This window comes from Lampris incognitus, chromosome 21 (assembly GCF_029633865.1).
Source record: "Lampris incognitus isolate fLamInc1 chromosome 21, fLamInc1.hap2, whole genome shotgun sequence".
NCBI lineage: Eukaryota > Metazoa > Chordata > Actinopteri > Lampriformes > Lampridae > Lampris > Lampris incognitus.
This window is the reverse complement of record NC_079231.1, coordinates 17606848-17634221: the sequence shown is the minus strand read 5'-3', so window position 1 is coordinate 17634221 and position 27374 is coordinate 17606848. Positions and strand designations below refer to the sequence as shown.

The window sequence follows — 27374 nt, the reverse complement described above, 5'->3', positions numbered from 1 at the left end:
AAATCCTTCCATCCTCTTCCAGATCTGATTCCAGACACTTTCCCAGGCCGTCGCTCTAAACAGCGCCGTGTTCAGAGTCGGGCTACATCTGCCGGTGTGAAAGCAAACTGGGGCGGCGCTCTCATCTGGACGGCTCGGGACAAAACAAAGACGCTTTAGTTGACCCACACGATTTGCCAGCCTGACTCCCAACAAAATGACATCACTGGGTGGGATCTTTGGGAGCTGCGGGCGAGGAGAAGAAGGTGTAATTTCACAGCCATTAAAGCAGTTAGGTTTGGAGCCTCATCTTGCCGCCACCCCCCCCCGTCTCCCCCGATTTCCCTTTCATTTCCTGTAGAAGCGTTTAAGTCTGACCCAGAAACACCCCTCCTTCCCTTTCCGACCATTACCTTCACCTTGTTTGCTTTTGTAGCAAATGTGGCTGTGTAATTGCCAAAACCAATGTTCAGTTGTCTCCCTCACCGCGATTAGGCGGAAAATGAGGTTATGAGGCAGTTGCCATGGTTTCAGGGCAACGCGTTTGAAGGGAAAAAAAGAAGAAGAAGAAGATCTCCCGCAAAGCCAGAGACTGGCACGGTATAATGAACTTAAATTAAAGCAACTTTTCTTGTGAATGTGGATTTTAATTACCCGGCAACTGTCTGCGGCGGATGGAGGGAGAGAAGGGGGGGGGGGGTGGAGCGAGCGAGAACGAGAAAGGGGTTTTAAAACCGGGGGATTGATGTGCCAGAGTGCTAATTTGATCCATTAGGGGATACGTGAGTGCAGGTGGGAGCGTGTGATGTGCTACCTGCCTGGGATATGAGGCCTCATCGCACCCGTCGAGGTGCGCGGCACGTAAGGGGCGAGAGCCTCGCCTTGTTAAACCCTGGTGTTTGGCGTCGAAAATGAGTGTTAATTATATGTGGAAAGGGGAAGAAGAAGAAGAGGACGGGGGTGGCTTTTCCCTCGCGGTTTCCACGCCGAGACGAGCGATGAAGCGTGTCCCCGCTTCGGAACGAGTGAGGAAAAACAGTGTGCTACTTTCGGAGCACCGACTCATCGAAATCTAACCTCGAACCGGCGGATGACTGCCGCGTCGTTTCTTCCTCGTCATCATCTTCCGTCGTCTTTTATGTGGGTAAAATTATGAATAAGACAAGAGCCCATCCAAAGCCGGCGACCTGTCTCCTATGGTTGCGTAACAAGACGGGGCCTTCCAGCACCGTGAGCTTACCGGGTGGTGAGGAATGCACCACAAGGGGGCTTGTGCGGTGGAGCTGTGGCAGCTGACAAACGAGGGTAACAATTCCACAAAGCTTTCCAAGCGCTCGTTCCGCAAGCGTCCCGCGTCGCAGCAGGGAAATCACGGATTTGTCTCCCGTGTTGAGGGAACGGTGGCGTTCAGCTCAGTGGGAACATGAGGCCGAGTTTGTGGTTCGGTGCATGTGTGTGTTACAGTGTTGTGCGTCATCGTTCTTATCCAGGGAGACTTGCGACAAACAACTTTATGAAAGGCCCCTCGATTTGTACCCCCGGATCTCCTGAAAAAACAGAAACAAATGCAGGCGTCAGTCAACCTGTGGTGGTCACCTTCCTCTTTTTAAGGCGATGGACAAGTCCAAGCCCAGTCCACGTACACACATGTTGGACATGTCTCATACAAAATATCTTTAAGATGGGGCGTCCGCCTGTGTTACCTCCAGCTTGGTCGGGCGTCCCTACAGACACAATTGGCCGTGTCTGCAGGTGGGAAGCCAGATGTGGGTATGTGTCCTGGTCGCCGCACTAGCGCCTCCTCTGGTCAGTCGAGGCACCTGTTCGGGGGTGGAGACGGGGGGTAATAATGTGATCCTCCCATACGCTACATCCCCCTGGCAAAACTCCTCACTGTCAAATAAAAAGAGGCGGCTGGCAACTCCACATGTATCGGAGGAGGCATGTGGTAGTCTGCAGCCCTCCCCGGATCGGCAGAGGGGGTGGAGCAGTGACCGGGACAGAATGAGGTAATTGGCCAAGTACAACTGGGGAGAAAAGGGGGGGGGGATATATACATATATAAAAGATGCTGTTATATGTTTATTTGTGTATAATTTTACCTTGGAGTAGCAATGTGATCATTTGGACCTCATTTTGCGGGTTGCGTTGAGTCTGTCTTTAATATGGGGATGCTTAAATGTATGGATATGAGCATCTCAGTAAAAACCACAGAGGGATCTAGGATGTGAAGAAGAAAAGAAACTCCTCTGGCTCATTTCCTGCCCTCACACACGACCCAGCAGTATCACAGCATGCACATCCATCCTGCCAACAAGGCAAACTGCATCCAGCCTCACATTGTTCGGGAAAGTCCTATGGGCTGTGCCTTAATGATGTCACCTACGTCACGAAAAACACAAGTGTAGACATTCTGTCTACGACCCAGCAGGGGACAAGATGCTTCAGAGACCCTGCAAACAAGATCACGAGCTGCGCTTTGGGCCAGATCTCAGTCCTGGTCTTGTCTTGACATGGGTTGTTCCACAGCGGAGCAGTTCAGCCAGGACCACACACACACACACACACACACACACACACACACACACACACACACACACAGCTCCTGAACCCAAGCCCTAACCCTAACATAGACCCTTTTCCTCATGAGGACCCATAAAATGTCCCCACAAGATAGGTGGTTTCAAGTCTTTCTATCCTAATGGGGACATTTGATAAAGATAGAAAAACCTGACACACACACACACACACACTTTTACAGAGAGGAGAGTGTAAGAAATCAGTGTTATCGGGGTGAAAACACTTTCCATAAATAGAAGAAACGTGCCACTTGTGCTGTGGCAGTATCATCAGTGCACCTTCCGAGTCTTCCTTACCTGCTTATTGGAGGAGGGGTTGGGGGGTGGACTGGCCTCTGCTGCACAGAGAGACGCCTGTTGGGTGGGCTGGTGTGACAAGCTCCTGTGTACAACTCCCACTCTGGTCTCCGTGAGGGGCTGAACACAGAGGGATCACGGCATGCCATTTCACTGTCTCAATGGGTGAATGACACAAGTATGAATGATAACCACTTTGCGGCGAGTCCAGACACCAGTCCGGGCAACACAGCCAACGCTGCTAATCCACTGGCGAGCGCCTTTAGCTGTTCGATCGCAGCTTTTCATCCTTCCTGCTCAAAGAAATGCAATTTTGCTGCATGAATATTGTACCCGTAGTCTGTGGCGAATTCCCTCCCCTGAATGGACACCGTGTTTTATGATTGTGAATACCATATTCCACACGCTGTTTGTGCAGTGATGCACACACACACACACACTGACGTGCACAGTTCTTCCTGTTGTCTCTCTCTCATCCCTCCTTCCTTCCTCCCCGTCTCTCACTGTGTTGACACACACACACACACACACACAAAGGACCAAGTTTGTACGAGTAATCCTTGCTGCTTGCTGATGGGGGCCAGTAACAGTGAGCGGCGCAGCGGGACCAGGAGCGGGCCTTGGCTGTTGAGCAGCTCCGGTCCCACGCTGGGCTGAAACACAGGGGTGGAGGCACCGCTGCTGAGAACAGGTCAATTTTGCTCTTCAGAAATGCGGTGCTGTGAGGAGACGGAAAGCAAATCAAGGAGGCTATCGACCCAGATCAAGCCCACCCTGTAAATTGCACTCTGTCACACACAAAAAAAAAAGACAAACATCCTACCATCACTTGGGTCTTTTATTGACGGCCGACACTTAGGCTGGCATTGCCCTCCTCGATAACTATTGAGAGGAGGAAAAATGGTACAAAGGAAAATTTGACAGTCTGCTCAAAGATCTTCCCACACTAGGTTCCATTGTTGTCTCAATTCGAAGTTGACTGAATGTCCCATTTCTTTATTTCTGATGGTTTAGGTAACCTCAGCTGCAACAGTCTTTCCAAGGTGTGCAAGTCCTGGGTCTGCAAACCCAGAGAAGAGTCAGGGCTCTTCAACTTTTCTTTTTTTACTACTTCATACTCTGCATTTAACCCATCCTAGCTGTGTAGCTAGGAGCAGTGGGCAGCCGCCGTGCAGCACCCGGGGACCAACTCCAGTTCGTCTTGCCGTGCTTTGCTCAGGGGCACAGACAGGAGTATGAAGCCTAACATGCATGTCTTTTTGATGGTGGGGGGAAACCGGAGCACCCGGAGGAAACCCACGCTGACACGGGGAGAACATGCTAACTCCACACAGAAAGGACCTGGGATGACCCCCGGGGTTGGTTCGAACCCAGGACCTTCTTTCTGTGAGGCGACCGCGCTAACCACTGGGCCACCGTGCTGCCCAAACTGGTCACCTTTTTCAAATTCAAATTGGAAAATATTTGCCCCCAAGGGGCAATTAAGAACAATGCATAGTAGAACTCAACACAACTAACAATACAATACAATACAATCTTCCTCTTTCGGCTTGTTTCCTATTTTTCAGAGGTCACCACAGTGGATTTTTACAGTTTCCATCGGTACCATGTGAAGGCACCGCACCAATGGCGGCCATTGCTAATATGGGCCTTGACCGATCCAGTATGGTTTTGCCAATCCGCATACCGATTTGGCAAAATTTTACGTCGGACGCCCTTTCTGACACAACCACTAGCCCTATGGACAGGGCCACAGGTGAAGCACTGGATTCCATCTTGTATTCGTGGACTTGTGCCCATGCCTGTCGCCTGAATACAATATATTGTATTGCATTGCATTGCACTGCGTTGCATTGTGTTGCATTGTATTGTGTTGCATTGCATTGTATTGCATTGTGTTGTTTTGCATTGCATTGCATTGCATTGCATTGTATTGTGTTGTGTTGTTTTGCATTGTATTGTATTGCAGTACAATGCATTGCAATACAATACACTGCGTGGCACAGACTGCACAGCCTGACCACACACCCAAACACCATAAAGTGCAATACAAGACACTTCAAACCACAACATGAGAAACTACATGACACAACACCACACGGTACTATAGATTACAAACCTCTACACAATACAACAAGATATGTGGTGCACAGTTACACTACCCAATACACCCCAAGGAAGGTAAGACAAGCGCTTAGCAGGTTTAGTCTAAATCTGTATTCTCACCGCTTTTGTGTCAAACCACAGTGTTTGGCTCCACGCTGTCTTTCTTCACATGCTGTGAAGACGTATCGATGTCCCTGTAGTCGAACAAGGCCATGCATTGTTCCTCTTTCTGCGTTTACAAGAACCGCGTTGACGGGTAGGAACGACTTTGTGCACACAAAGAAACTTCTCTGTGCGGATGCTCCCATGGGTGATGCCCTGAAGAGGCGACAGGGTGACTCTTCATGTGCATGTTCGAGTTCCATGTAAGCATGGCCGTGAGCAGGTGTACGCTGGCAGTGTTATTGTCTCACACGACTCACAAACTGCAGACATGGAAAACAAAGCAAACAAAAAAAAACATGCAATTTAACATGCAAACACACACACACAGGGTGTGAACCACAAGGAGGCCGCAGGGAAAGACAGGATCTCGCCTCAAAACATGATTTGGAAAATTTGGGAAGGGGTTCTAAAATTTCAGTTACTAAACTGTGTGTATTTCACTCTGTTTTCTAATTACGTGGTGTGTGCATTGTTGGGGGGAAAAAAGAAACTTGTGGGTTTAATGGAGGTCATTATTCACTTGTGGAGATCCAGCTGTGTTGCTCCGACAATCACAAACATGGTGGCGTAACAACAAACTGACCACAAAAGAAGAATTTCCTTCTTGCTGTGTGGCTTTTTAATTTGACCTACCCGTTTCTTATTTTCCAGCAAATTACTGCGCTGAGTTCTGTTTGGCCCGGTCATATCACAGATGATGCTCGTGTTAATATACTGTCCCGAGGCCCAGATGTGCTGATATAGATCAAGTATATATGGATATTGTACTGTATTGTATGTATGTGTACTACTCCGGGGCTCGAACCCAGGACCTTCTTGCTGTGAGAAGGTCCTGGGTTCGAGCCCCGGGGTAGTCCAACCTTGGGGGTCCTCTGTGTGAAGTTTGCATGTTCTCCCCGTGTCTTCATGGGTTTCCTCCGAGTGCTCTGGTTTCCTCCCACAGTCCAGAGACATGTAGGTCAGGTGACTCGGCCGTACTAAATTGTCCCTAGGTGTGTGTGTGTGTGTGTCGGCTCTGTGATGGCCTGGCGGCCTGTCCAGGGTGTCTCCCCGCCTGCCGCCCAATAACTGCTGGATAGGCTCCAGCATCCCCGCGACCCTGAGAGCAGGGTAAGCAGTTTGGATAATGGATGGATGGATATATGCTTGCAACATGGGTGACTTTTGGCAACGACTCTCACAGACACACACACACCCTTTGCAAAAAAAGTGAGCTCCCCTGAATGCTGCAGTATAGTTCGCTCGTTGGTTACACAAATGCTAGAAGCACTGAAGTCATACAACTTATCACTCATCTGTCCCACTCACGGTGCCAAAATAACACAGACACGGTAAATAAACGCACATTTTCCACTGAGGGTGCAGTGGTGCCAAGTGTTCGCATCCAACAAAACTGAACTAAATGATGACCAAGCAACTACCAGAAGCACACAACCATTCCCGGTGGCGGTACAAATGCCACTGAGAAAAAGGCAAGCCAGGGATGAAACTCTGGTTTTGGATGAGAAGGGATAACGGGGAGGAGGGCCCAATGTAGCACTGACAAGGGAACACCTGCATCCACACTCATATCATTCAACCTGTCCATCCTCCTTTCCTCTAAACCGGCTCTGTGTACACCCCTCCATATGCCCTTCCGTCTCTAGGCCTCTCTTTCCCTCTCTATCGCTCTCATACGCAGCTTTCTTTCATTGAATCTTTCCTGCTACCCCTTTATCCTTACGCCTGCGCTTTCCTGACTCCCTCCACCTCCTCCCCACCATCGTACCGTGTTTATCGTGAATAGAATTATGGGGGGGGGCGGGATGAAAGGGAGGCTGCATCAGCTCCCCATTGAGCCACTCAGTACATTTAGAAGAATTACAGCGGCAGTGAAAATAATTGCTTGTCCCAATTATGACTCCATCTGGTCTTGCTCTCTCGTCTGGTGATGGGGGGGGGGGTCCAGAATGAGCCCAACAGACTATAGGAAGAGGGCACGGAAGTGGGTCTGTGCCCATTAACAGCCATAAAGGCAATTTCACAACACTCCTAATGAGGTGAAATAACAGACAATAGCTGTTACTAGTTCTGTTTTTTGTTTAGTGTGTAATGTGTGTGGAGATGTGGTTGGTTGTAGTGTTTGGACACACTATGTGTGTGTCTGTGTGTACGCGGGCGCACGACGGAGGATGTGAATAACATAAAACAAGTATAATACATTTCGCCGTAAAGTCTTATGTTCATTCACACATAAACTACTTTAGACCACGGACGTGTCACTGTTTAGCGGCCTAATAATTGCTATAAGTGACACAAACACACACAAAAAAACGCGATAAAGTTGTCCGACGTTAATGTCCAACATAAGCTAACAGATGAAGAAGTTTTCCGGCGCGTCTTTTTTCTTCTTCGGCGTTCTTCCCGGAACCACTTCTTTTTTTTCTTTTTTTTTTAATCATCGGCGCACCGGACTTGTAGGAAGTCGCAGTTAATGGCGGTCGCTGCCGGAGACGGTCAAGCGGTTATCAATACGACAGAAAATCGGAGGAATCGTCCCTAGAAAGTCGTGGAATTTCTCGCGGAGCGCGGCGATAGCGCGGCTTTCGCTCCGATCACCTTGATTGACAGCTTCCGGGTTTCTCCTCGGTTTGTTTTGGGGGGCGGCGGGCGGGGGGTGTGAACGGCGGAGACGAACTCAAGAGTGAAAGTTTGTTTTTTTACTGTTTTTCTCAGCCGAACTTGGACGCGCGGTTTGCCTTTCCGCCTCGACACTTCTCGTCTCGACGGACACCACCGTGATTTCCTCCCGGGACACACACACACACACACTCACAGACACCTGTCGCTCCGGTTTCGCTCGCGACAACAGGAAGACAGGAAAGGGAGGCTCCTCTCTCGACAGGTGTCCTCTGGCAAGAGGAGCGGCCCGGATTCGGTATCCCCAGGTTTCTGAATGTTTTTGTGAGGGCGTTCAGAGAGTCGCTATGAAAGTTACCGTGACCTTCGGAAACACCGGGGTGGTGGTTCCGTGTAAGGCTGGGTGGACTGTCCGGGATCTGATCGACCAAGCCACACGCAGATATCGCAAGATTCTGGAGCAGGTAAAACACTCGGGTTTTCCTTCGCGCTGTTGTAATTTTTTTGGGGGGGGGTTTCGTGCTGTATCAACGATTTAACGTCTTAAAGCGCTTATAGTGGACGCTGATAGTATCTCATACCGCTCATTGCTGAACTGTTCAGAGCGCCTGACACCGGAACAGACAGGTGAGGTCACGTGACCTCGAATGCGTCTTATTATGAAGTGAGGCGATTCAGAGACTCTTATTATTCATCGTTCGTTGGTCATTTAAGCAAATAGAATTGATGTTCAAAAAGCTGCAAACGCATGCTATGCCTCCCCCCCCCCCGATATCGTTTGCAGACATGGCTCATCAACCCTCTCTTCGTTCAGCAATATGTCATGTTGGTCCGAACATTAATCACTGTCTTGAGCTGACCTTTTTTCTTTTTAAAAAAAATAATAATCTGCATCTTTGTATGCACACGTTGTGTCCCTGCTTGATAGCGACGGGGTGTGTGTTCCGTCTCTGTGAGGGTGCGACAGGCCCCTGGCTGCGGCCCACGGCTGTCTCGTCGTACAATGGTGCCCTATTAAAGCCTTGGTATCTCAATGGCCAGGTGGGAGTTTACTGTTTGACGCTGTCGGTGTGGCGGCGGTTGGGGCGCTGTGATGTGGACAGGAGGCTTTGTGCTGTGAGTGATTGGGGATTAGGATTGGTGACAGGCCTGGCCTTATCAGTGCCACCCCCCCCCCCACACACACACACACTCTCTCTCTCACGCCTTCCTCGGTGATAGGTTGCCTCATGGGGATGTGCCATGCAGCTTGGATGGATGGATGGATGGCAAGATCGGAGTAGGGCCACACAAACGTGTAGATACACACACACATGCACACACACACACAGGGAGGCTCATGTCACACAGGTGTCTTGTGAGCTGTCAGATCTCTGCTTCAGCAGGAGCCAAAGGCATGCCCACTTTACCCAGCGATCCCTGTTGACTCTACCTTACACATGCTGGTTTGCACCTATTGAAGTTGGTGCTTGTGCGTTTCATATGCATGTTTGTGGTGCATGAGTCAAATCGTCCGTGGCTTTTTGATGGCTTTTCACGGAGCATGTTAATTAACCAGCGCTAGACACTTGACTCAGCAGTCTATGGCTCCCAATTAACAGGAGTGGATCATTAGGACAGTTCTGTCCTGCAGCTGCCAGAGGGGGGTCAATGCATGAATTTGTCTTGATCCCGCTGGATAAGTCTGCCCGGTTCCTGCCAAGCAGACTCCCCCCTCTGCAGCCCCATTAACCGCACGTTTCTCCCACCCGAGCGGTGACAGCGTGGACAGTGTCAAGAACCCAGAGTTTAATCAGCAGTGTGTTTGCATGCTTGTGTGTGTGCAGGTGTTTGGTGTGCACCCACTGTGTGCATGGATGTTCATGACCATACAGCTGAGGACAACATCCCCTGGAATGTGTGTGTGTGTGTGTGTATATATATATATATATATATATATATATATATATATATATATATATATATATATATAGGGGTTGCATTTTATATAGCACTTTTTCTAGCTGCAACGGCCACTTATATACATATATATATATCCATCCATTATCCAAGCCGCTTATCCCCATTGGGGTCACGGGATGCTGGGGCCTATCCCAGCAGTCCTTGGGTGACAGGCTGGGAGACACCCTGGACAGGCCACCAGGCCATCACAGGGCTACATAAAAAAAAAAAAAAAATATATATATATATAATATATTTATATATATATATATATATATGTGTGTGTGTGTGTGTGTGTGTGTGTGTGTGTGTGTGTGGTACTGTGACTGTCTGTCTGCCTCTCTGCCTGCCTCTCGGTCTTTCTATGTGGGCTACTCGGCTTACAGTCCGTGTGCTGTGCTCGCTTGAGGGTAGCCATGCTAGCATGTGTCTGTGCTGACAACTGACAGGCCTGCCAAACCAGCTGTGTACAGCTTGTTCTGCTCGCTGCCCATCGTGGGTGAAACGGCATCTTGACGGCTGAATACATTTATTTTTGGGGGACGCCGTTTATCTCTTAGACCCCGCTGGCTGTTGACCGCCGTTCCCATGCCACCGGCCCAAAGTGCTCACACTGTTGAATTTATCAATATGTGATGTGCTGTTGGTCAGTGTTTTTCTTTATGCTCACGTTTTCTCATTCAGGTGCAAAATGTCAACCACAAGTTCAATACCGAACACATGTGTGTATAGGGCGGTCCCGCTATATGCAGGTATTTTCTATTTTTGACTGTTTTTGACTTTTTTGCACTGTGCACAAAGTACGCCCCACATGACTATTGTTCATGTCCGCGGGGTCTTCATGTTGAATAGCCCACCAACACAAACTCCTAAGGGACGGTGGTTCTCAATCAGGTTCTCAGGTACCACCACTGCTGCTGGTTTTTCTCCTCTACCAGGTAGTTCACCGTCCTCACCTGTTGTTCTAGTTATTTCAGTCTCCAGGACAGGGAGGGTTTTTTTTGTAGACCTGGAGCAGCTGGCAAATGTACCCAGCAGGAAGGAAACCAGAAGCACTTGTGGTACCCGAGGACCTGATTGAGAACCCCTGTCCTAGGATGTACAGATGAGAGTACAAGCTGCAGGAAAATGCCATGGCAGTCTCGCCTCTTTCTCATAGGCATTTGTGTTTGGTACAGTAGAATAAAATGTGACAGCCCCCCCACCCCCCCTCCTGCCCTGTGGCTGCAGGGCAGAGGAGGTGCTGTCAGAAACCCAGCAGGTCTTCTGGTAGTGTTAAGAGAGAGGGAGCAGCGATGTGCAGAAAATGACTTTTTTTTTGCACCACAAATCATCACCGACTACTGAGAAGTTTTCCCTATTTTTTGTTTATTTTTAGCCAAGTACCTGTTGGTTCACCCCACCCCGGATCTGGAAGGGTTGATTACAGTTTCCTACTGAAGGGGGGATCGGGCCAGGTGCTCACTGCGGCCTACGCTTGGACACAGCCGTCAATCAAATTGCTGTCTCTAGCTTCCACATCACCCCCCTCCTCCCGACTCCCCCGAGTCATTACTGTGAAGAGCAGGACCGGTTCTGTGTCAGATCAGTTGCCCCCCCCCATCTCACACAGGCCCTTATAACCCATGACCACCCTGACAGCAGCCAGCGGTCTCTCCTTTGAGCGGCCCTTCACTAACAGGCGTAGGTAGCCCACTTCACAGGGTCGACTGACGCTCGCCAGTCTGATATCCTCTCGCGTACCTCGTGACGCTCAAAGGAAGGCTCCTTGCCTTTCTCCGCGGCTCCCTCTCCTCTCTCCTCTGTTCTACCTTACTCCAGAGGGGCTGTCTTGAGGACGGCTCCTCATTGGCACATTCATTAAGGACGGGGTTTTTTTTGTGCGCGTGTGTCACGGCTAAATCCACACCGTCTTTGTGCCGCTGTGTAATTACACATTCTCCTAAGGATCAAAGTGTGGAAAAGAGCCCCCCCCAACCCCATCCCAGCCCACCCCCACCCAACACACACACACACACACACTCACTGAATTTAGCTTCACTAATCGCCATGCAGCGCTTCACTCCTCTTGAGTGGTGTCATGTTAGAGAGAGAGCAAGAGAGAGAGGGAGAGAGAGGGGGAGAGAGAGAGAGAGGGAGAGGGAGAGAGGGAGAGTGAGAGAGATTCAAATAGGGGGACTTAATGGTGTAATTTGCAGGGAATTTACCCCTCTAACTGTCACGGTAATTCTCCTCCACCATTGAGGGATTGACTCCCGATCCCCCCCCCCTTCCTTTTTTCCCTCCTCATTTCCTGGGAAGCGCGAGCGGCGCTGGATCCAAGGGGGGGAATCACCGGGAGACTGGCGAATGGAGCGACTTCAGAGGAGTCCAAACGGTACAGATGGATCGCTATTCATCCTTCCTCCTCACCGACAGTCATTGGGCCGTGATGAGGAAGTCGTTAGAGAAAAGGAGAGAGAGTGTGTGTGTGTGTGTGGGGGGGGGGGTCATTCCTAGATGTTGTAAAGTTCCAGTGCAAAAAAAAACCAGATTACACAGCCAGGCAAGAATGCCAGGTATGTGTAAACCGGGCCCGCTTGGGCGATACCGGTTGCAGTTCTGTCGGTTTATTCTTACACATGTAAATGAGTGCCTGTGATGGCTGGGGGGTGATGGGTAATCGCCTCTCGCTAAATGACCTTTGATTCTGCCCCTTGCTGTTTGTTTCCACGTGTGGTACACAGACACACACACAGACGCCGTGTCAGTTGGACGGGCCCAGGCAGAGGAATGTGGCGTAGGCAGTCCCTCAGGTCGGACCTGTTTTTCTGGGGGGGGGGGGCAGTGCTGCTGGTGGTGCCGTGCGCCCGGCAACTCCTGTGCAGCCGTGCTAGCTTAGCTCGCCGCCAACAACTCCGTTCCACAGGCGCTGCTCCGTTTCCAGCAAAACACAACACACCCACACACCCACACACCCACCCACACACACACACACACACACACACACACACACAGAACGGCATAGCAGAAGGACCACGTCATGTTACCCGTCAAAAACTCCCGACGGTAAACACGCGGCCTCTTCAGCCTCGGCTGAGAGAACCACTCCCCTTCCCATATCACCGGTTAGAGAGGGAACCTTCTGGAACCTGGCTCATCGTCGGCCCCATTGTCTGATATCCAGTCGTGTTCGTGGCATTGTGACTCCATATCGCAGACGTGCGAAAATTGCATAGAGTTTCTGAGGCTTGTTTGTGGAGATAAACTACCGGCTCCAAACCTCCCAGGGTCCTGGCCGCCGGTATTGTGGGGGGGGGGGGGGCGCTGCGGTTCTGCAGAAAGGGAGAAAGATGGTGGCCTTTCTTTCCTGCGATTGAAATCCCGGCCTCTCCCAACCGTTTGTTTGAAGAGAGTGGACTTGGCTCATTGTGAAAGCCAGACACACTTCTTCTTTTTCTTTCTTTTCACATTTGGATTCGGCGGCAGCAAGAACGGGCCCGTCCAGAACGCGGCGCGGTGATGCTGCGGGAAGCGTCTGTTGGGTCGGAGCCAGATCCAGTTCAGCTTCTGAGGCTCGCGGCCCGGAGCTGTTAATTTAGTGGGTAATGTAGTCTTGTGTTGCTTTGGACAGATCGCTTATTGGAACCGGCACTTCCTAATGGGACAACCCCCCCCCGCACACATTGTTATAAATGATAAAACTTGTCAAGAAGAATCCCCCCACCCCCCTCTCCTTGGTCCAGGAATTCCCTGTAATTGGAATTGGACAACAATGGGAATATTTATTTTTGCCGTCAAGCTTCAGTGTGAGCCCAGGGAACCGGTGCCGCTGGGTTAAAATAATCAAGTTTCCCTTTTTATTTGCATAATTGAGGCGTTTTTATCGTGAACTTCCTCTGGTTTGGTCGCCGGGCGTACTTCTCCTGCAGAGCTGTGGGAACAGCCCAACAAAGCGCCGGCTGTCGGAAAGAGGAAGATGCCATTGTGCCCCGCACTTCTCTGCCGAGGTTGTTCCCCGTACACGGGGGCAGATTTCAGATTACAAGCACGAGAGCCCTCGCTTGCTCCGCCCGGCCGGCCGGAGCGTGGCTGAGTACCGTTCCTCACCTTTGACCTCTGTCGTCATTCCGGTAGTGAAGCTGCCCCGGAATGTTGCCCTCAGAGGAAACCGGAAAATTCCCGTCAGAACCCCTCCCATACTCCCATACTCCCCCTCCATCCACCACCACCACCACCGCCTTTTCGCCTCCCTTTCATCTTTGCAAACTGTGGTGGAGATGCATCAGGTGGTGCACGTAGCTCAGCTGTTCCTTCCTCTTGACCGGGTTCCCAAAGGTCTGCAGAAGTAACGGAAATGAAGTTTAAAAGTTTGGGAAATGTGCGAAAAGTCTGTGGAAGTACTTTAGACTGTTCCCAGTCCCGATGCTCGTATCCGTGTTAAAGCTTCAGTCCCGAAGATTGTAGTTATCCTTGCCAAGTGTTAGCCTGGGAGTGGATGTTGTGTGTGTGTGTGTGTGTGGGTGGGTGTGTGTGTGTTTCTCTGGCAGCATCTAATCTCACATACTACCCATCTGCCTGAATTTGTTTGTGCACAGTTCTGAGTGTGTGATGAAGATCATCTCGTGGTTGTGGTGATTTACACTTTTTTTGGGGGGGGGGGGCCCTTTTTCTCCCCAGTTGTACCCGGCCAATTACCCCACTCTTCCAAGCCATCCCGGTCGCTGCTCCACCCCCTCTACCGATCCGGGGAGGGCTCGCAGACTACCACATGCCTCCTCCGATACATGTGGAGTCGCCAGCCGCTTCTTTTCACCTGACAGTGAGGAGTTTCGCCAGGGGATGTAGCGCGTGGGAGGATCACGCTATTCCCCCCCAGCCCCCCCGAACAGGCGCCCTGACCGACCAGAGGAGGCGCTAGTGCAGCAACCAAGGCACACACACACACATCCGGCTTCCCACCCGCAGACACAGCCAATTGTGTCTTTAGGGACGCCCGACCAAGCCGGAGGCAACACGGGGATTCGAACCGGCGATCCCTGTGTTGGTAGGCAACGGAATAGACCACCACGCCACCTGGACGCCCTAAGATTATCAGCGTTAAGTAGACTGTCTGTGACATTTATTTTAGTCAGAAGTTATGTCACCATTATCCCATAGTGCCCTGCTGCTGTTGGCACAGCTCCTGTTAAACACTGACTTCTTAGTCCTCATATCCAGTCAAAGGGACATCCCATTAGTCCTCATATCCAGTCAAAGGGACGTTGCATCAGTCCTCCCACCCAATCAAAGGGACGTCCCATCAGTCCTCATATCCAGTCAAAGGGACGTCCCATCAGTCCTCATATTCAGTCAAAGGGACGTCCCATCAGTCCTCATATCCAGTCAAAGGGACGTCCCATCAGTCCTCATATCCAGTCAAAGGGACGTCCCATCAGTCCTCATATCCCGTCAAAGGGACATCCCATTAGTCCTCCTATCCAGTCAAAGGGATGTCCCGTTACTCTTATTTGAACGCTGTGTGGATTCTGTTGTGCAGCTTCAGGGACTGTTTGGTCCTTCAGATGTTGCTCTATGGAGGTTTTCAGGTTGGGCCTGTGAAGTCGGACCTGTTATTGTCCTTTATCAGTGCGGTTCAGTAAGTGCCGTCGAGCCGAGCCCCTCCTTCATTTCCCAGACATTTTTCCATGTGTTTGTTTTCCCAGCAGCCTTTCCCAGTGTTATTTTGTATGGTGTCATGTGGTGTTAAAAATACAAGACAAGCCCTTTGATTAAAGCGTGTATTGTGGTGAAGTTGCACTGATGTTGAAGATGTTCCCCTCCTCGTCTTGCTGACGAGCGACGGGAGGTGTTGTTCCACTTCTGTTGTGTTTTTCAAGCCGCCTGTCATTAAAATCCCTCGCAGGAGCCGCGAAGAACTGAAAAATGGTGCAGAAACCCCCCGGGAGCATTAAATGAACCGGTTCCCCGCGCTCCACTCGTGGAGAGGACTGAGCTCGGAGCTCTGCGAGTCCCGTTTCCCTCGTCCCGTCTTCGCGTTCTGCCCGGGAAAGAGCCGGTTTTTGCTGATGCGTCTGTCTATGTGCAGGACGGGGAGTGGTCGGTGAGGACGCACCGCATGGAGTACTGCGAAGGAGGGATCCTGGACATGGATGACCTGCTGAGCGACCTGGTCGAGGACCGAGACAAGGTGAGAGACGGAGACGGGTGGATGGGTTGATGGATAGAGTCGTCTGGCGTGTTCCTTTTTCTCTCCTCTAGCCTTCCTCGTGAGAGCAGGCCATGTTCCTCCTCCTCTCCTCTCTCTTCTATTCCTCTCCTCTATTCCTCTCCTTGTCTCTTGTGCGGCATGGAGCTGTTTGAATGGGGGGGTGGGTTTGGCTGTCATGTCCCAAAAGGAGGCCGGTGTGAGGGAGGTTGTTCTGTTCCCTTTTGAGGCAGGCGAAGCGAGCGCAGTGGGGATTTCTCGGCGAACGCAGTGATGCAACTTTGCCTGAACTGGGTTCGGAGCTGAGGTACAGCTCGCCGTACTTCAAACACACCCATGCAAACAAACACACACACACCCATGCAAACAAACACACACACACACCCATGCAAACAAACACACCGGCTTCCACAAAGGACCGGTTTCATTTCCCTTTCTAATTTGACGTAATGCATTCCTCAGATGTGCTAATCAAGTGCCCCCGCATCCATATTCATGATGCCCGGGCCCGCACCAATTGGAGGTCCCCAACACTTAGTCAGCAGGAAGCTCAGCGAAATGGAAATGGCCTATTCAGCCTGCCCGTGCAGCACGAAAAAGAACTGTGTTTGAGCCAGGGCGAACAAACGAGCGTGGATGTGTGTCAGTGTGTGTGTGTGTGTGTGTGTGCGTGCACGCCGCTCCGCGTGGACGTGGCACGGCAGATTTGTCCGAATTGTTTTTTTTTTTCCCTCGGTCGCGAGTAAATAATGCACGCGGGCAGCACATATGCCCCACATGTCCAGAACAACCACCCACACAAAACTGCAGCTCTGCTGCAACCTGTTTGCCGCCACCTTAAATCAAGTCTGGAGATTGTGATTATTATCTCACACTGCACTGTAGCGGCGGCACAGTGGCGCAGTGGTTAGCACGGTCGCCTCACAGCAAGAAGGTTCTGGGTTCGAGCCCCGGGGTAGTCAAACCTTGGTGGGGGTCATCCCGGGTTGTGCTCTGTGTGGAGTTTGCTTGTTCTCCCCGTGTCTGCGTGGGTTTCCTCCGGGCGCTCCGGTTTCCTCCCACAGTCCAAAGACATATAAGTCAGGTGAATCATCATCATCATCATCGTCATCAGTTCCGTAACCTATGGAGGGCGTAGGAGCACAGCTGATGCCTCAACAGGTTGAGCCATCATTGTGTTCCAGTAGGGGGAGTACCTGGTGGTCCCTGTCTCCTCTCCAGGTATGGATGACTGTTGGTTCTCAGAGGAACTCATCCGCCCTTTGACAGGTTATGTTTTTAGTCCTGCTGGGTGTCCACACACCCTCCTCACAACAGCCGAAGTGTTGATGTGTGTGGGGGGGGGGGTGCTGGTTTAGTCGCCGACAACCCGGCAGTTGCAGTTTAACCCCGTATCCAGGACATGAATCAGCCTTACTAAATTGTCCCTAGGTGTGTGTGTGTGTGTGTGTGTGTGTGTGTGTGTGTGTGTGTGTGTGTGTGTGTGTGTGTGTGTGTGTGTGTGTGTCTCGGCCCTATGATGGACTGACAGCCTGTCCAGGGTGTCTCCCCACCTGCCGCCCAATAACTGCTGGAATAGGCTCCAGCATCCCTGCGACCCTGAGAGCAGGATAAGCAGTTTGGATAACGGATGGATGGATAATGGATGGATGGATGGATAATGGATGGATGGATGGGTGGATGTTTTAATTGTATTTAAATGTCTTTTTGTTGCCTTGTGTTGCTTTTCCATGCATTTGATGTTTCATGTAAAGCACTTTGAATCACTTTGTTGCTGAAATGTGTGATACAAAGAAACAGAAGAGAAAAAAGGAATGTTCTATTAAAGAACAGAGCTTTCGTTTTTCGGGGGGAGGGGGGGCACACTGGAACTGTAATCCTCAGAGCGCGGGGGATATTTGTGCCTACGAGAGCGAGTCAAGATTCGTTGGCTCACTCCTCAACCCCGAACCCACGGGTGGAGCGCCGATCAAGTGCCGCAGGTATCAACTCCTGCCCCCCCCCACCCACCCACCTCCGGTGTTTGGTCACATCCCTGCTTGTAAAACGCCCCCCCCGGCCGCCGCCATCGCTCTCCTGTTCCAGCGCGCTGAGCTTTGTGATGATTGGCGGCACTGGGATCCTGCCCAGCCCCCCCCCCCCACACACACATACGCCACCCAGGAATCTCTGTTTACCTTTTGTTTATTTTGGCACTCTCGCTCTCTCTCTCTCTCACACACCCCCATCTCATTTCTCATCCCTTTGTTTTTCGCCGTGATGAAGAGATAGGAGAAGGAATGGAATGAATGCGGATTCCGGAACATGCCACTCAGAAGACTTATCTCTCGCCTACCAACTAGCGCGGCCTCTGGTAGATTAATGAGCCGTGCCTGGAATTTTTGATTAGGCCTGGGTTCTTTTGTTCGCCTATGTTTTTATTACCCCCCCCTCCCCCTGCAATGGGCAGATTCTATCCTAGGTGGGGTTTTTTTTGTTGCTCTGTTATTGCACTCGACGCTGTTGCGCCATCAATCATGGCGGCGTGGCCCCATTGTGAGGGCCCTCCGCAGCGCAGTGTGGGCTCCGTGTTAGCCACGGATGCTAATGAGCGATAATGGCCCGCTATTTGTACACTTAGTGGTTAGCGTAGCTGCGAGTCCCAGCCTCTTTGTCTGGGCCGACCCCTGACTATTATTCTGTGTACTCACAAAGACACACATACACACACACACACACACACACTCACACATCTTGATGGCCCCCCGCCCAGGCGTACGGATGGGCGGGCGTGTAGCGTAACGTGTTAGCGTTAGCGTATGCTGAAGGAACGCCACTGGTGGTTGATGAGGGCGGAGATGAGGGGGCGCCCATTATTTGATTACCGTCCTGCCCCCTGCATCTGAGACGTGCACAAACACACACACACACACACACACACACACAGCTTTGTTCATTAATTCCTGGTCTAGCGACACTGGCCACCAGTCCTCATGAATATTCATACTGATCTGATGAATGTGGAGGAGGCCTTGGGGCCTTGGTTTTTCTCACACACAAACACACACACACACATTAACACAGAGAACACTATGAAACGATTACTTATAAACTATGACGTTCATCTCTTGTGTACATAGCTGCCTCTGTGTGTGTGTGTGTGTGTGTGTGTGTGTGTGTGTGTGTGTAGTTGTGTTTGTGCACATGTGTGTGTGCTTCATAAGCGAGTGCTGCTGCAGGGCTCTCAGATGGCAGCTGGTGGCACGGCGGATGCATTGACCTGTCAGCCTCCCTGGCAACCCTGCTCTTACTGCCACGTCTTCACGAGTGCTTCTCGCTCCCCCCCCCCTCTCTCCCCCTCCCCATCTTTCCTGCCCCCTCCCGCTGGAACCTCACCATTTTGGCCACAACACCTCCGGCTTGAGGACTTGCTGAAGTGCTTTTTTTTTCCCAACTAGGTCGGCCATCCATCCGTTTTGGCTTTTATTCTCACACTCATTAACTGTAACACACACACACCCACACACACACACACACAGGGAGGCATCATGGAGAGGTTCATTAGCGGCGTCCTGCTCGGTGGGCTCTGCTCAGGGTGTTGCTCTGATCCTGCTAATCAGGCTGCATGTTGCTGATGAGGGCTGATGATGTCTGGGCACACGGCCTGCTCTCTTCTTCTCTCCCTCTCTCCTTTCCCCCGTCCCCTCTCCCATTGTCTCCTCCGCCACATCTCCCTCCTCTCTCTCACATCACTCTCTGCCCCATCAGTCTCCCACCTTCTATCTGTTATCTCTTCCCCAGATATGCTCCTCTTTTTTCTCCTTGCATGTTTGTTCCTTGACTCTCTCCGTCTCTTTTTTCTTCTCTTTTTTCTTTCTCTCTCTCTTTCTGTCTTTCTTTCTCTTTCTTTCTTTCTTTCTTCTCTTTTTCTCCTTTCTTATTTTTTTCTCTCTCTTTCTCTTCCTCTCTCTGTCTTTTTTCTTTTTCTTTCTTTCTCTTTTTTCTTTCTTTCTCTCTCTATCTAGCTTTCTTTCTTTTTTCTCTTTTTTCTTTCTCTTTCTTCCTATTTCTTTCTCTTTTTTCTTTTTCTATCTATCTATCTAGAATCTATCTATCTTTTGTTCTTTCTTTCGCTCTCTCTTTATCTGTCTGTCTGTCTGTCTATCTATCATGTATCTATCGTTCTTTCTTTCTCTTTTTTCTTTCTCTATCTATCTATTGTTCTTTCTTTTTTCTTTCTCTCTATATCTATCTATATATATGTATCTATCTATCTATCTATCTATCTATCTATCTATCTATCTATCTATCTATCTATCTATCTATCTATCTATCTATCTATCTATCTATCTATCTATCGTTTTCTTTTTTCTTTATCTATCTGTCTATCTTTCGTTCTTTCTTTCTCTTTTTTCTTTTTTCTTTCTTTCTCTTTTTCTATCTATCTATCATCTATCTATCTATCTATCTATCTATCTATCTATCTATCTATCTATCTATCTATCTATCTATCTATCTATCTATCTATCTATCTATCTATCTATCTATCTATCTATCTATCTATCTTTCTCTGTCAAGGCTATCATGAGCAGATGCAGTGCTTTCCCTCCACCCTCTCATGCAGTTTTGGTGGTGAGCGTTCTCTCTCTCTCCTGCTCATCTCTGCTAGCGGGCATTAGCCTGGAGCCTGGAGGTCTCGCCCCGTGCATGGGGCATCATGGTCGGGTACTTTGACAAGCCAGCATGTGTTGCACTGGGCTACTTCAGATACATCACCCCCTACAAGAGCGCCACGCTTTCCTCTGTGCATGGCCTTTGACCCGGCGGGGGCCCATATGGCACAATGTGGCTAATGCAAGTGGATTGAGCTCCGAAACGGGTCTTTCTGCCAAACTTCTCCTGTTGAACAGACCTGTGTGTGTGTGTGTGTGTGTGTGTGTGTGTGTGTGTGTGTGTGTGTGTGTGTGTCCCCTCTCCTGTCACACCGATGTCTTCTGGAAAGGGAATTAAAGTGAGGGAGCATAGCGGCTTCTCATAAGTGAACTGTCACTCTTCATCCCACACATAGACACACACACAGACACACACACACCTCTAATGGACCCGAGATGGGCAGGGGAGAAATGCATAAAAAAAAAGAAAAAAGGCAGCCTTCCATCCTACGCAGTCAAACGAGAAATCTCATTTCATGGGAAATTTAATAAAAAAAAAAAAAAAGCGTCCTAATGAATTCCTCCATCTCTGCTTTAATTAGCCCCATTTTAATTACTGTGTGTACACGCGGTCTCTGGCTGCTGGGGTGGAAATAGCAAGGGTGGATATTCCTGCTGATCTCCTCCTGCTGAAATGTCAGCCGCTTGATTAGGAGGCCATCTCCACCCCCCCGTCCGCCACCTCCGCCCTCATGTAGCGCTGCCAGAAGTGCGGCACAGCGGATGAATCGATCGCAGCGACGAGGGCGATGATATTTGCACCGGGCCATCGGTTATGAACGTCTGTTCGTTTCGAGGTCATATTTCGGTGCATATTTGTTTTGAGGCGAGTCAAACTCGCAGGAAGCTTTGAGACTTCCTGCTCTGGAGGGAGAAACTGTGTGCGGTCTGTTCCGTTGCCTGCCAACACGGGGGTCGGCGGTTCGAATCCCAGTGTTACCTCCAGCCTGGTCGGGCGTCGCTACAGACGCAGTTGGCTGTGTCCGCAGGTGGGAAGTCGGATGTGGGTATTTGTCCTAGCGCCTCCTCTTGTTGGTCGGGGCGCCCCCCCCCCCCGGATTGGCAGAGGGGGGGGGGTGGCGCAGCGACCGGGATGGCTCAAAAAGAGCGGGGTAATTGGTCTGAAGGGAGAAACTGATGGCACTCTGAATACAGCCCCTTTTAATGTTTGCCCATCCATCCATCCGTTATCCAAACCGCTTATCCTGCTCAGGGTCACCATGATGCTGGAGCCTTTCCCAGCAGTCGTTGGGTGGCAGGTGGGGAGACACCCTGGACAGGCCGCCAGGCCATCACAGGGCCCACACATTGACACCTAGGGACAATTTAGTACGGCCGATTCACCTGACCTACATGTTTTTGGACTGTGGGAGGAAACCGGACTACCCGGAGGAAACCCACGCAGACACGGGGAGAACATGCAAACTCCACACAGAGGACGACCCGGGACAACCCCCAAGGTTGGACTACCCCGGGGCTCGAACCCAGGACCTTCTTGCTGTGAGGCGACCGCACTAACCACCGTGCCGCCCTCGGTTAATGTTTACCTATGAGGAAACCATTTTACTGCCTCTTTCTACTCCCCCCCCCCACACACACACACAGAGGTGTGTTAGTTTCCCATACACTCAGTCTTGATATCGCCGATGTGTCGTTTTGTCGGTGAATTTGATAGCTGCATCACTTTTTTAAGAGTCCCTTCCGGCGACCTTATCAAAAGTGCTGAGAAATTTAAATCGAACGACGAGGTCGCGCAAGGGGGCGTTGAGGTCGTGCAGGGAGGGCGTTGAGCCCGATGCTTCAGCTGCCCGGGGCAGAGAGGGCCTCGGGTTTATTTTTGGATTGGCAGATGTGCTTCTGCTTCGGTCATGTTGCCGCGTGGCTTTAGCATCTGGTCACACTAAGATGCAGTGAGTGACGGTCCTGAGAGACCCCAAGCTGGATTTTGCTGACACTGCAATTAAGTCTTAAAAACAGATGGTAGTAGTGCCCAGTCCGGCATTATGACTGCGATACTGTGGATTCAATGCAGACACAATGTGGACACAAGTGATGTCCATCCATTATCCAAACCGCTGATCCTGCTCGCAGGGTCGCAGGGATGCTGCAGCCTATCCCGGCAGTCTCAGTGGGCGACAGTACCGCCGATTCACCTGACCTACATGACTTTGGACTGTGTGAGGAAACCCACGCAGACACGGGGAGAACATGCAAACTCCACACAGAGGACGACCCGGGACAATCTCCAACGTTGGACTACCCCGGGGTTCGAACCCAGGACCTTGTCGCTGTGAGGTGGCCGCACTAACCACTGCGCCACCGTGCTGCCAAATGATGTCAAGAGATGGAAGAAGAGTTAGCAATAATCCGTACCTGGATTTCAGTGGACAGAACCACAGAGAGGGCCATTTGAGGTCCTTTATGGCGGTCCCTGCCATGTGACCTTATGAAATCAGAGCTTTGAACAGGCGCCCCGGATAACCAGAGGAGGCGCTGGTGCAGCGACCAGGACACATACCCACATCCGGCTTCCCACCCGCAGACACGGCCAATTGTGACTGTAGGGATGCCCGACCAAGCCGGAGGTAACATGGGGATTCGAACCAGCGATCCCCGTGTTGGCTATTCCGTTGCCGTGTTGGCAATGGAATAGACCACCACACCACCTGGACGCCTTTAGAACCAGCTTCTTTAACACCAGATTTGATGGGGTGGTAACCTTTGGCCTGTAATGTTGCCAAAGCTGATTGGTTCGATCTTTCCCATGAGGCACCTGTGCTCTCCTGTAACAAAGTCAGGGATGGGTCATATAGCACATGCCAGGCGTCACGCCCTCCGTCTTCATTATGCAAGACAAACAGTGGGTGGGGGGGTGGAATACAATTTTCAAACCCGTCAAGCCGCTCCAGAAGTTTTGGTGAATGGGAAGTGATTGCGAGGCTCAGACACGCTGATTAGCTCTTTGACGCTCCGTGACATCTTGTTCGCCCCCGTTCACCGCCGTGGCGAGCCACGGTTGATTGGCATCCGAGTAGTCATATACCTCTGTGGTCCCAATGAATGGCCCGTGATAAGCGGGGGTAATGGCAGGTTCAAGTGGGCTGATTAGGGAAATGTCACACGCATGCCAGCTCCATCACAATCCACATCCCTCTTCATATACTAATCACGAGCCATGCGTCCTGAGCCTGCGAGGAGGCCGACTTCCTGTCTGGCACTTTGCAACCAGACAGGATTACCTTTAAAGCCTTTAAAAGTTCTACCAGCTACCATGTTGCTGTTGGATTTGAACTGGTGAATAACCTGTAATCAGCCTGGAAAACTTCATGGGGAATGAGATACTTTTAATGTTGGCAACCATGTAGCCCACGAGTCGGTGTCTGATCCATCATTAATATTCACATTATGAATTTGTTATTAGTCGCCATGAATTCAGAAACTCCTACTAGATGTTCAGTAGAACATTTTTCAGCCTACCTCGTCGGTTAACCTCAAGAGTACATGCATCACCATTACAGACACCATTTTCTTTTTTTTTTGAGGGGGGGGGTTCCCCCTTTTTCTCCTCGATTGTATCCAACCAATTACCCCACTCTTCCACTGCTCCACCCCCCTCTGCTGATCCAGGGAGGGCTGCAGACTACCACATGCCTCCTCCGATACATGTGGAGTCGCCAGCCGCTTCTTTTCACCTGACAGGGAGGAGTTTCGCCAGGGGGACGTAGCATGTGGGAGGATCATGTTGTTCCCCCTCCCCCCGAACAGGCGCCCCGACCGACCAGAGGAGGCGCTAGTGCAGCGACCAGGGCACATACCCACATCCGGCTTCCCACCCTCAGCCACAGCCAATTGTGTCTGTAGGAACACTCAACCAAGCTGGCTGTAACACGGGGATTCGAACTGGCGATCCCCGTGTGTTGGAAGGCAACAGAATAGACAGCTATGCTACCCGGATGCCCCCACAGATACCATTTTCTTGGATTGTTTTGTTTCTGTATTACAGTGTATGGCTCTGTTATACACACAGTCAGCGACTGTATTATAGCAAATGCAGAAACGTGTTTTAGCACTGCACTGACCATAATTCATTGTGCCCGTGGCCTGGCGCATGGTGTCGGGGCTTTGAGATTTGCAGGTAATGGCACAACAACATGGTACTGTACCCAAATGACTTCACAAAAATGCAATGGATTGAAGTACAGCAGCTGGCCAGGGTTGCATTAGCAGGGTTGTTGATGCTGGTGTCTTGAGGTTTATGTGTGTTCGAGTGAGAGGTTTTAGAGTCCGTCCAAGCTTGTGGCTGAACACAGATGTGATTCTCAGTGACGTGTATATAATTGTCCCCACAATACTGGCTCACTGAGAACAGGCTACAATTGTACCCCTACTATTTGTGATAAGTGTCATGGGATTCTTAATGACCACAGTGAGTCTGGACCTCTGTTTACACGTCTCATCAAAAGGACGGCATCTCCTACTACAGCACTGTGTCCCCATCACTGCGGCATTAGGACCAGAGGTGAGACTGCCCCCTACTGGCCCATCAACACCACTTCCAGCGGCTACTCAGTTTTCCTGGGAGGTCTCCCATCCAGGTACTAGCCAAGCCCACACCTGCTTAGCTTCTGTCACTGGGCAGAGCCAGGGTACGTGTTGGTATGGCTGCGGGACACAGCAGAACAGATCTCACAAGTTACAACCTTGACTCAGCCCCCTTCCCTCAAGTCTGAGCACCACCACCTTACACCATCTGATCATAGTCAGTGAGCCCTGTTTGGATTGTGATCATGATGAGAAAGTTCAAGGAAGACGCGAGGCAGATATTTCTCGCCGCACTGCCCCGCTTCTCATTTAACGGCGCACACGTCGCGGTTTCCTCCACGTCGTACCGGGGAATTTTAATTTCTATTGGATGGATCCGTCGCTCCACCGTTTGGCTCTGAGTGATGGCTTTCCTCCAAAGTGATTTGTCAGTTCGCTGAAGCAGAGGGTCGGGGATGCATTTAGGATAAGCCCCCCACCCACCCACGTCTGAGTTTTGTCTTTGCTTTGACTTCGGTGAGTTGTGGGGTGGGGGGGGTGGGGGGGACCACAGACATCCTTTTGGCCACACAGCGCCTCACTCGATCCCTCTTAGTCACACCGCACCTCTTATCGTCCGCTGCCTCAGCGCCACGCCGCCGGTTAGATCCCCGACGGGGGGGAGATGGACAGGCTGCAGCCTGACCTGTCACCTCCTGCTTCGCTTGTTCCAGCTGGCAACACAGTTTGACCTCCGGTTATGGGAGGGGAGTGGACACGGAATGAACACAAAGGTTGCCGTCGTGGTCTGTGAACTATTATTTGCAAAAACGGTACCCCCCCCACACACCCCCCGCCCACCCGGTAGCATCGCCACAGATAAATGGCCTGTATCCCTCGCCGAATTGTCTTCGGAGGCGGTTTGCTTTAAGAAACCGGTCTAAGTACGGGTCCGCCGACACTATATTGTTGGAGTAACAGTCGCTCGCGCGGCGTTGTGAAGTAGCTCGCGGCTGAGCTCGTTGTAGGTCTGTTGCGCGTTTTGTTTTTCCTGTCCGGTAGCGGAAGGTTCGAGGCGGCGGCCTGCTGAGGAGCAAATCACATTCCGCTAATGATCCATTATAGATCAACTTGTTTATAGCAAGTCTACTCTGACCTACACAGCCTCACGCCATCTGTTATGCTGGATGATATTGCCAGCTGTGTGTGTGTGTGTGTGTGTGTGTGTGTGTGTGTGTGTGTGTGTGTGTGTGTTTTCTTTTCCTCAGAGTCTCTGCTTACTTCAGTCTTTAATAAGGGAAATCAGCAGAAAGTCACACTCCCTGGCATTGTGTGTGTGTGTGTGTGTGTGTGTGTGTGTGTGTGTGTGTGTGTGCGCGCGCACACACATGTGTGTCAGCGCAGCTCCAGGATGAATGCTCCTGATACCGAGTCCAAGTCCCTCCATAGTTAAATATTAATGAATATTTTTGCAGTAATTACACAATTGAAATGGCATCTGTGTCCATTGTGTACACACACACACACACACACACACACACACACACTCACTCTTTATTATTAATTTTCCCGGCACGTCGCTATTGTCAGCGTGCTGATTGGCCTGATGGATGGCGCTCTGAGCGGTAACAGGCCACTGGGATATTGTGCAGCCTACATACGCCGTGGGAGGAAAGACCTGTACATGGATGAGACGGTGCTTTGCTGCTATAGGGAGGGCTTGACTCCAACCTGAGCTGTCCCACCATCGGGGGGTGGGGGGCTGTGGGGGGGGCGGAAAGAGTGGCGCCAACTTTAATGAAGTCCAGAGTCAGTTGATGGCACCTTTACCAGAAAGGATGCTGTACATCTCAAAGAGGGTCGAATCGGTTCAGCGTTTATGGAGAGAAACGTGTCCTCGCTCATCTAATGCCCCTTTCCCACTGCATGGTACCGCCTCGACTCGACTTGACTCTACTCCATTCGACTCTACCCGCTTTACTTTTTGGGATTCGGTTTTCCGCTGCAGATAGGGTCCCCTCACGGCGCAGCCCCCCGCTGGTCATTTCTGGGCGTGTTGACTAGTTTGTTTTTTAAGATTTTATTCATGTTTAAATAAATATACATATATTTATATTTAATTTATTTATTTATTCATAGCAGTATTTTCATGTCACCTTTCAGTATCGGCTCAGCTCACTTGGGACCTCGATGGAGGTGGTACCAAAAAAAGTACCTTGTACCAGGTACTGTCCCTAACTTTAGCCCAATGGAAAACCATAAAAAGCGAGTAGAGTCGAGTCGAGCCAG

The 27374-nt window shown here is 50.7% G+C and overlaps 1 protein-coding gene across 1 annotated transcript in view; it reads left to right on the top strand.

Moving 5' to 3' along the window:
• Nucleotides 1-8092: 8092 nt before the first annotated feature.
• Nucleotides 8093-27374, top strand: part of pard3ba (par-3 family cell polarity regulator beta a) — a 178605-nt gene continuing 159323 nt past the window's right edge. The window contains exons 1-2 of the mRNA XM_056301096.1: nt 8093-8209; nt 15754-15855. Coding sequence (XP_056157071.1) covers nt 8093-8209; nt 15754-15855 — 219 coding nt within the window. The remainder of the gene's footprint in view (nt 8210-15753; nt 15856-27374) is intronic.